The sequence below is a fragment of the Tasmannia lanceolata genome, unplaced genomic scaffold (assembly GCF_043159265.1).
Source record: "Tasmannia lanceolata isolate RefF3 unplaced genomic scaffold, GAP_Taslan_0.1 ptg000005l, whole genome shotgun sequence".
Lineage (NCBI taxonomy): Eukaryota > Viridiplantae > Streptophyta > Magnoliopsida > Canellales > Winteraceae > Tasmannia > Tasmannia lanceolata.
In genome coordinates, this window is record NW_027518682.1 from 14,318,517 (window position 1) to 14,329,602 (window position 11,086).

Genomic DNA, 11,086 nt, shown 5'->3' on the forward strand with positions numbered 1-11,086 from the left:
CCTGAAGTTTGAAAAAAGTAGGTACGGCCTACTTTTTCCGATGATCCAAACCGTTCATCTGTTTGGGCACAGCGTAAATAGGTTGTGCCCAAAAAATCATTTCCCGAGGATGATCCTAACCCTCCGATATGTAGAAGATTCCATAAATGATTTTTGGAAATCTCCATTTTCAGATCAGTTCAGATCGGAGTGTTAAGATCATCCTATGGAAATGATTTTTGGGACACACCCGATTTAAATTGTGCCCAAACAGATGAACGGTTTGGATCATAAAAAAAAGGTGAGCCGTACCTACTTTTTTAGAGTTCGCGTGTTTTCACGGCCACCCATCATATAAATTCTCCAACCTTCAATCATAAAAGTGAAACAAACTACACCAGTTGCTTTATCAAAATATAGTAAAGGGGATATCACCTCCCTATATATATAGAAAAATGATATATTCGCTCCTCTGTTTACTTAGGACAGCGCCCCCATGTTTATGTTTAAAAGAGGAGCCATAAACACACTAGGGGTTTGCTCTGCCAAATAAGGAAGTGATAGATTTTAAATGAACATGATCACTTACCCTGATAGATTTTAAATGACCATACTCATTCGTACACGTGAAATGGGCCCCAGTTGAACCATACCAATAGCGATGAATGTAGTTAGATACCGATGAATATACCAATAGCGATGAATATAGTTAGATACCGATGATTATAGTTAGATACCGGCTATAAAAGGGTGGTAATACCAATAATAGGGATATAATATATTTGCCCTTTATTTTTTTTAGTTGGTACAGCCCCTCTAGTGTAAAAGAGTAGTCATGACCAAGGTTTAAAATTTCGGTTTCAGTAATCGTTTCGGAAATTTCCGGTATCTGAAATTTCGGTTTTCGGTCGAAATTTTAAACCATTGTCATGAGTCATGAATACACTGGAGAGAGCTGTCCCAATTAAAAAAAGGTGGAAGAATATATATCACTTTCCCCCATAATAATGTTTCAAACATTGTATCGTTTGCCGCATTGGTGAGGAAAGTGTATGGAAATGACTTTGGTGAGACGATGAAAAGCCTCACTCTGTGGACCAAGAAATGAAGTCGGAGTCGAACGTGCAAAAAACCATTGATAAGACGGTGAAAAGCGTAGTGAGATTTTCGTGGGACAGCCCCATCTAGTGCATTTCCGCCTACTCTTTCACACTCGAGCTGTCCCAAGTATAAAAAGTGGGGGGGGGGCGAATATATCATTCCCCAGGTGAAAAACGTATGATAAAAATCTATTTAGTTTGCGTAGGGCCAAGTGGCCAACTATGCGGATGGTCCAAATTCTGTCTCAGAATTCATGACTTTTTCAATACATCTCTACTAACCTTCGACTTCCTCAATTTCCCAAAAAAACATAAATAAACCCACATATTACAAGTAAATAACAGTTGCATTACAACAATAACAACACTTAAATATTGACACAATATAACAACAATTCGCTTCTTTGATGAACAATGAACGGATCGATAAATTCGAAAAAATAAAAATAAAAAGCTCCTTTCCTTATTCCTTTTTCTCCCTTGTGTAATGATTGAATCGAATTGGAAAAATTCAATCACGAGAGGAAGGGTTCCAAGGCGTCATATCCATAGGATAACTCCCCAAAACCCTAAGAAAAGATGTAAATTCCTGAACCTCAGCAAGAGCATTCTGAGCCCTAGTCTCAGCCATGGACGCTTCAAAATCCACATAAAACATATACTCAAAATGCTTCGCTGTCCCCACATTCGCATCATCAACCAACCTAATCGGACGGTTCCGATGAGGCCGACTCTCGATCTTAGTCAGACTGATGTTCCTAAACGCGAAAGCGGAGAGCACTTTGAAAAGAACAGAAGTTCCCTTATCATGAGCGAACACGATGCTCGTTTTAAAAGGCCGATCCGTACGCGGAATGATCGGCTCCCGAGCCAACATAACGAAACGAGTCAGGTTACTCGAATCGTCCTGGATCCCATCCGCCAAAATCTGCATACCGTACAACTCCGCCGCCCGTGCGCTCGCGATCGCTGCCGTGTCACGGAGATTATTCGCCGCGACAAACTCGGCCGCTCCAGCCGTGTCATCCACCGCTTCTCTTACCACGTTGAGGCCGAGTTTGGTCAGAGTCAACTCGCACTGAGCGAGTGCTTGTGGATGGGAAATCACTCGGTTTAAATACTCTTTTCTTACGCCGGGAAGAGCTAGGAGGCAGTGGTGGACGGGGAGCTGGACTTCGCCGACGATGTGGAGACGGTGCCGGAGCAATAGATCGTAGTTTCGGTGTATGCTCCCGCCGAGAGAGTTTTCCACGGGAAGAACGGCGCGATCAGCGATCCAGAGCTCAACGGCTTGGAAGGCGACTTCAAACTGATCGCAAGGGATGGCTTCGCAGTTCGGATAGGCTTTCCCGGCGGCGGCTTCGCTGTAAGCTCCGGGAACGCCTTGATACGCGACGCGGAGCTGAGATCCGTGCATCGGTGCTGGAGAGAGATCAGTGATGGTGAGAGGACGTGGACGGTTGGATTCAGAGATCGCGACTAGATCTAGGGTTTTATGACCGTTGACGGAAGTTAGATCGGAGTTTTCAGTTTTTTCTGTTTCTTGTTGTTGAGAAACGGCAACTTTAGAAGCTATTATAGCGCAGGAGGTTTGCCAGTCGTGCTTGTTGAAGCCGATCCCGCCGGAAAAGTTGGTGGCCGTGCCGGAGTCGGAGGGAAAATATGCGCATTGGATGACACGTGTCGGTTTCCGGCGAGGTGGTAGGGTTTGGTCGATTAAGGAGCGGAGTGAGGGATTTGTAGAATGAATCGCCTTCATAATGGAGATTTGAGAATGAAAATATAAAAATATATATACAGAAGAATAAATTAGGGTTAGGGTTTGGAAAAGGAGGAGGAGGAGAAAGCTTGTTGTTCTGATGAGGAACCCAAGCTGAGAGAAGAAGGAGAAGGGTTTGGTGGTTTTATACGAGGGAGGGGAGGCAGTCTACACGCGGGTGGATCGGTCAATCTCATACCTACCCTCTTTCTCTTTCTCCCTCTTTTACCCTTTTCCTACGTTTTATTTTTGTTTATATTATCTGTGTCAGATATGATATTTCCACACCCCTTCAATTTGAAGCTTTTTAATTGGGTAATTGCTGGGAAAAGGTAAGGACCGCTGGAACAGTTGCCAGTCCGCCTGCCCTGTTTGAACGACCCAGTCCTCAATAATGCACGTTTCTGAGCAATGTATATTAAACAAAAAAGATTCGCATCACTTGTTATCAATGATAAATTCGCACCCTCTGGAGGATAACTCGCACCACTTGTACGTGAATTGTTATCCCCCTTTTTCTTTTTTTTTTATTATTGACGTTTTTCCAGAAGAATATTGTTTTATTTACTTTTAAAAAAGTTTTTTCCAAAAACCTACGCCCAAGGTTTGTTTTCTTCTTCCAGACTTCCACTTTGCTCTTTTCCTTATTTTATTATTTTTTCTTTGAATTGGGGTTCTCCACCTCAATGAAATTCAACAGGCCCTGGATCGATTGCAGGAATTTTTCTAGGAAAGTTTGGAAAGGAAAAAAATTTCTAAAATTTTCAACATTTTTGAAACGGAAAAGAAAGAGAGGACACCAACCAATCCTATTTAATTTTTATCTAGAAGGGCCTTCAAATTTTGATAATATCCATCTAAACTGAACATAAACATATTATGTCCCTCTAAATCATGGAAAGAAAAAAAAATTCCTTCAGAAATGTTTTTCTTGGAATCCAAACAAGGTACAAGTAATGAAAATAAGGTTTTTTCATCGTACTCGTCATGAGACTTTGGATACAATCTAGGATGTTAAATTTAGATTAGTGTCGAATGTAGAAAAAAATACTGTTACATTATATAAATTAAAATATGATTATGAATAATCTAATTCAATTATATATCAATAAGTTCCAACTGCTCTATTTCTTTGTTCATCTCAAGTGGTGAGAATCAATGATTTATTAATTATTATTAGGATCAATTACCAATGCGGGACAAAATTTAGGTGGAATTATCAACATGAGCCATGCTTTTCAGAAATTATCAACGAGGGACAAAAGATGTCTTGTTATTAAAAGCTGGACGAAAATGCCCCTTTCTTAAGCAACACGTTTTGCCTTTTCACTTTTCCCTCTTCTCTTCTTTCCCTCTTTTTTTTAACTTTTTTCATTTTCAACTTTTTTTTTTTTTTTCCTTACCGGTCATCTTCTTCATCATTTAGCCACCATTGGAGGCGGGAAAACTCAAAAATTTGAAACGTGAGTTCATTCCCATCTATCTCTCAATATCTAGGTTTTGTTTTTCATTTGTTTTAGCGTTTTGCATTTCTCCTTCTCCCTTTCAATGGAGGATGTGGAAGATGAATCGTAGGGTAAAAAGAAAAAAAAACATGAAAATGAATGAGTGAAAAAAAACAGGAAGTAAAAATGTGTTCATAAGGGACTTGAAAAGCCCATTCGGAATTTGGTAACCCCATTTTTTATACTGGATAACCCCAACCCCAGAGACTTGAAAACCCCCTTCCAAAACTCCAACACCCTTGGGCAATTTTAAGGTACTTCATAAGCCCATTCGTAAATTGGTAACCTCATTTTGATACTAGATAACCCTAATCCCAAATACTTGAAAAACCCCTTCCAAAACTCTAGTACCCTCCGCCAATTTTCAGGGACTTGATAAGCCCATTTGGAAATTGGTAACCCATTTTGATACTTGATAACCCCAATCCCAAAGACTTGAAAACCCCCTTTCAAAACTCCAGTACCCTCGGCCAATTTTCAAGGACTTGATAAGCCCATTCAGAAATTGGTAACCCCATTTTTTATACTAGATAACCCTAATCCCAGAGACTTGAAAACCCCATTCCAGAACTCTAGTACCATTGGCCAATTTTCAGGGACTTGATCACCCCATTCGGAAATTGGTAACGCCATTTTTTATACTAGATAACCCCAATCCTAGAGACTCGAAAACCCGCTTCCAAAACTCCAGTACCCTCGGCCAATTTTCAAGCACTTGATAAGCCCATTCGAAAATTGGTAACCCTACTTTTGAGAGTTACTAACCCCCTTCTAGAGAGTTGATAAACCCCTTCTGCTACAAAACCCCCTGCCTCTAGCAACTCTTCTAATGGCATTACAATTCTGCTCATGATAGAAATAACAAAAGAAATGGATGTTGTTTTTATTAAATGTGCTTCATGTATTACATCACAATTTGTGTATTACAAAAAAAAAATTAAGTAAATCAAAAAATGTGTAGCCATCATTCATGTATTACATCAACTTTTTCTTATACAACCACTTGTCTTCCAAAAAAGTGAGTGAAGCCATCAATGCATTATCTCCAGAACTCACCCTAAAATACAAATCGCTTAAACCGTAAACAAGATAAATCAGAAATAGAAGAATGAAAATAGTGCAAAACCTTAAAAAAAAAAAAAAAAAAACAAAACCTAAATACAAAGAGATAGATGGTAAGAACTCAACATTTAAGTTTTCAAAATTTGCCAGTAACAATAGTGGCTGAACAAGGAGGAAGATGACTAGTAGGGTAAAAAATAAAAAAAGGTGATAATGGAAAAGTAAAAGAAGAGGGAAGAAGGAAAACACAAGGTCAAAACGTGTTGTAAATGCCAAAGGGCATTTTCGTCCAGCTTTTACTGACAAGACCTCTTTTGTCCCTCGTTGATAATTTTTGAAAAGCATGGGTCCTGTTGATAATTTTGCCTAATGTTTGTCCCCCATTGGTAATTTTTCCTTATTATTATTTTAGGAGGAATGCTAAAATGAGCTTGGGTTTCTCATATGTGTGACTGGTAGGGAGCTCCTTGGGTTTCTCCCGGGTTTATCTCCTGGGTTTTTCTCGGGTTAATCTCGGTTCATGGTCTTGGGTGAGAGAGGCAAAGAAAGGGCTGCGGGTTTGTGGGTCTTTGGTTTAATTAATTGTAACCCTTTGTATATTGTTTTCTCATAATGAAAGATAGTGTTCTCGCCCAAAGATGCAGGGAACCACGTAAATCTCAGTGTTCATCTTGTGGCTTGTTTTATTCTTTTATCATGATCAGATCAGATTTGCCGAGTTGATGCACCTATTTAAAAACTACTTTTTTTAGTTCTTTACTTTCTTTCACCATTCTCGGGAGGTTTTATATGAGAAATTAGGTCAAATTATATGGTGTGTGGGTGTGACGTAAGGGAGGTATACCTTCTTTTCTCTCCAGGCCACACCTATGGTAGTGTAAATAGAGTAGTTATAATCCATAAATACACTAGAGGGGTGGCCCGGAGAAGAAAAGGGAGCGAATATATCATTTCCCTTTTGCAAATTTGCTCCTAAAATTGGGTAACCTCAGGGGATCTTACACATAAATAGGTGCTAATACTTGAGTATTAAATCCGTGTGTTAAGCTCAAAATAGTAGGGTGCGACTCGTGTCCATTTTTGCCATCAAATCGTATTGGGTTCAGGTTGATTCCAATTCTTTTTTTTTTAGTAAACGATCAATTCCCTACCCAACACAAATTGCACCCCTACAAAATAGTACTAATACTTGTGGCCAGGAATAAATCCGTTTGCTCGACTCTTTCATAAAAAGTCGAGAGAGAGAGAGAGACTGTATTTGCTATTCTCACCTACGAAAGTGATCCATGCGAATTTGCCTATAAAATCCATATTATAGGAAAACTTAGGTGGCCCCAAAAGTTCATTTAAAACCTTACAAACTGAGTTTTCCAGTTAGTTATAAAAAACATTATTTCGATCTCCACAGTATATAACACTATAACTTGGTGGCCCCAAGGTCATTTCATACCTTATAATCTAAGTTTCCGCACAGCTATTAAATTCTTTATTACTATCAATACAATATACAAATATAGAACTTGTGTTGCGTCGAGGCCACACAGCCTCACCTTTTAACATGCTTTGTCTTATTCATTTAATTTTAATTCATCTGATGTGGTTGTTCTCTCATTCAGAAGTGAGCCGGGAAATGGGTTTCTGCGAAATTGCCTAGCAAATCCCTTTATTATACGTGGTTCAAATGAGGATATTCTGCACATCGCGGCAAATTAAATTACCTAGGAATAAACATAGCGATATAACAGGAAAAAGGCAGTGATAAATCGACTCCCCATGTGTCTATCTCTCCCCTCTTTCTCTCTCTAACCTAGAGGAGAGAGAAAGACACATGGGGAGTCGATTTATCACTCCCCAAATAAAATCCTAACGTCCAGTAAAATTCTAAGTAATTTTTGTCACCTATGCGCAAAGAAACTAAGGGAAACAAAGAAATGTGGCTCTTGCCCTGTAGTCGTATTCATGTCAGATGTACGTATTAAAATCTTTTGAATTGGTGGAGAACCATAAATCTCAGCTCACTATAGTTGGTCCCACCATAGCTGGGTGATCGTCCTGACCAAATATGGTATCTTTTGGAACCCCACCAAAAGATCCAATATTTTTGGATTTATCGGTGTTGATCTTTCTGTTGGGGTTCCATTCAAAAAAAGATCCTACCCAGAAAAGTGAAAGAGATGCGGTTGAGCTTATAAAGGCTTGGGCACCTTCCCCTTAACGGCTAGCTTTTAAGGGTGAGCTCCACCCAGTCCAGACAATTGGTATGAGAGCCAGGGCGTGGTAACTGTTGTCCTTACAAGCCTATCCACACATCCATTCACTTTTCCTATGAGATCTTTGTCTTCACGTGGAACCCCCAATAATCTCCCCCTCGATGTGGAAGCAACATCGACATTCACGCCCCTCCACGCGGGAGCAACATGGGAACTACGAGATCTACCTTGAGGGATTTTCTCCACCATTTGGATACACTAGAGTTATCGAGACCTTACCCGAGGGTTTTTTCCATCCTCGAGGGCACACGCCCTGGCTCTCATACCACTTGCGGGAACCTAGGTAGAACCCATCCTTAAAAACTTTTTTTTATGACGTAGGGTATACCCACGTCATTTTAGGGCGGGATTAATCCCTATGGATGCACGCAATCACCCGTAAACCACATGCATCGGGTAACTCCAAATGGACTCGAACTCGCATCTATGGGAGCAAACCCACGACGCTAGCTGACGTGCCAACCCCGTCCGTGTTAAGCCGTCCTTAAAAGCTAGACGTTTAGGAAAGGGTGCCCAAGCCCTTATAAGCTCATCCACATCTCTCTCACTTTTCTGATGTGGGATCTTGTTTTCGTGTGGCACCCCCAACACCACCACGCACCCACAACACACACGCGAGCGGCTGCAACGCGGGAACCAGGTGATCTTCCCTGAGGGATTTCCTCCATCCTCAAGGGCGAACGGGGTTACCAAGATCTTCTCCGGGGAATTTTCTCCATCCTCGAGGACACATGAGAGTTATCACTCCCCCGACTCTAATACCACTTGTTGGGACCAGGGCAAAACTCACCCTTAAATGCGAGCAGTCCTTATAAGCCCATCCACATCCATTCACTATTCCAATATGAGATCTTTGCTTTCCCGTGGAACCCCAACACTTTCGAGGGGGCGAGTATGCTGTGGAGAACCAAGATCATGTTGGTAATTGCCCCGTGGGGATCAAATAGATTAATGGCCTTGATCACACATGTATGTTGTGTGGGACCCAAGATTGATCACTAATTCATGTCTAACAATTAATGTGCGAGTAGTGAACTTATAAATTTAATCTACACCAAGTATAACAGATAGCAATCTTTGGACCACGACCTATCTCTATGCTAGGAACCAATAAATGAATACTTTGGATCGTAACAATAAGTGGGCTCCTTCGCATGGTCTATTTCATACTAGTTTTTTTCATGCATTTCTAATAAAATGTCACCATTTCAACAAAAAAAAAAACCGAAGTTAAAGGATAAATTTTCTTTTTCCTATTATTGTTGTTATGAATTTACTTTTCACATGACAGCCCTTGCTAGCCGTAAATTCTCCAAAATTTTCACTCTTTGACTTTCCTCTCAAATCGAGAGGAAAAAGAAGGTAAAGAAACGAGAATCTATGTTCCTTTTCTTTTACTTCTCTATTAGGTACAACCAAATGGACTCTAGATGTTGGGAGATATTCCAAACAATTCATTCATTTGTAGTACTATGTGAATGAAACTTAGGAAAATATCCCATGCGAATACAAAAGTCACTTTCTTCTTTTGCTTTTAATGTTCTTTCCATATTTTATTGAATTTTAGTTTTTAATTTCAGTTTTGCTCTTTTTTGGAAAAAAAAAATCTTTAAAAAACATTCAAAATGCATATAAATTTGTTATTTTTTATTTTCTTAGAATACGTTGTTCAAGGTACATATACTTTGCAATACTATATATAGATACAATATAAGAGAATGACGAGACAAAAAAAATGCAAAAGAAAATAGGTTTCAAAATTTACACACCTAAATCACATTTCATACCACTAACATTCTGATAAGATTGGAGAGTGTGTATTTAATGTATATCTCTAACCAGAAAAAGAAGTGTGACACTCGCTTTCTAGTATAGACACTCATTCTGACAAGATTAAAGGATATGTGTCATGTCCCGACCCCACTGTGTAGATATTGTCCGGTTTTGGGTCATCTACCTTCTCCGATTTTGTTTTCGAGCAGCACTAACCGTGCCCGACCCACTCCGCAGGGCCCGCCCCTTAGAGATGTTGAAAACGCGTCTACATAGGGAGATGAGAAATCCACATATATAGACCGGTAACTTTTCCTCCCTTTCCGATGTGGGATCTTTCAATGTGTATATATTAGGCGGTGATCACTGATCTCTCTCGATTGATAATAAGCGTAAGAGTGCTCTCTCTCTCTCTCTCTCTCTCTCTCTCTCTCTCTCTCTCTCTCTCTCTCTCTCTCTCTCTCTCTCTCTCTCTCTCTCTCTCTCTCTCTCTCTCTCTCTCTCTCTCTCTCTCTCTCTCTCTCAGCATTAAACGCTAGAAAAGAAATGAAAATTAAGGGGTGGTGATAAGGGGCAACGAGACTGCAAGAAAAATCGGGTGATGGCCTTATTTTCTAATACGTATTATGCTCTAACATCCTATATAAAAGGTTGCTAATGTGAAAATAAAATATAGGAATGTCAACTTTATATGAGGTTGTCTCGAATAATAACTCTAACCCATGCGTGTCTTCACATAATTTCCCTTTCTGTTGATATATAGTGTTAAATATGAGTCAGTTTGAGCTTGCCTTTTACTCTTTTGAACCTATTACATTTATTTTACCAAATTTCAAAGGGTGTCTGTAGTCTTTGCCCCACCTTCGTCAAGTTTTTTTTTTTTTTTTTTTTTTTTAACTACATTTTTTTGAATTTTTGCCATCCCGTGTTTTTTGCCCAATCAAGGTTTGCTAACTATAGCCAGAAATAAACTGGAGGGGTAACCCGCGAATATGTCACTTCCCTTAAATTATTGCATGGTACGGCTCTCTATTCATCAGTAGAAGTAGGTGAGGAAAATGCAGTGTGTCACGTTTCTCACGCTGAAGGAAACAACGTGTACCACGGTCCATAATGTCCGTATACATTTTGATGTGGACTAACCATACCACGCCACACGTTTCAGCTACCTCTCAACGGGACAGAAACACACACATTTCCACCCAATTTACAGGTTAGTAACACGATTTGGACTCATTCACCAATTAGTCATTCCTGGTCATTCAGTCAGAGGCATGCAATTGGCGGGAAAACTCTCTCTTCATCGTTAAAAGCCATGTTGTATGTATGCGAAGGTTGAAATTTTCGGTGGGAATCCTGTAAAATTACAAAAACATCCGGAAAGGAAACGTCATAGCACAAATGCGTACTCTGAAACCATCACATAAGTAATATAACCATCCATGATAGTTTAAAAATTAAAAAACACCTAGGGACATAAACTGTATCAACGATTATTTACAAGCTGTGATCAAATCAGTAGCACTTCTTTTTCTTCTTTTTTTAATCAAATCACTAGCACTTCTTTTTCTAATTTTTTTGGTTCTAATCACCCGTTCGTTCGACGATCACGAGTGCCAATCTCAGATGGACGGGATA

At 39.8% G+C, this 11,086-nt stretch overlaps 1 protein-coding gene across 1 annotated transcript; it reads right to left on the reverse strand.

The window, feature by feature from the left end:
• Positions 1-1,407: 1,407 nt before the first annotated feature.
• Positions 1,408-2,963, reverse strand: LOC143877608 (arogenate dehydratase 3-like). Its single transcript, XM_077379753.1, has one exon. The coding sequence runs from the start codon at positions 2,836-2,838 to the stop codon at positions 1,591-1,593; it is 1,248 nt and encodes a 415-aa protein (XP_077235868.1). The 5' UTR covers positions 2,839-2,963; the 3' UTR covers positions 1,408-1,590.
• Between the last annotated feature and the right edge of the window lie 8,123 nt (positions 2,964-11,086).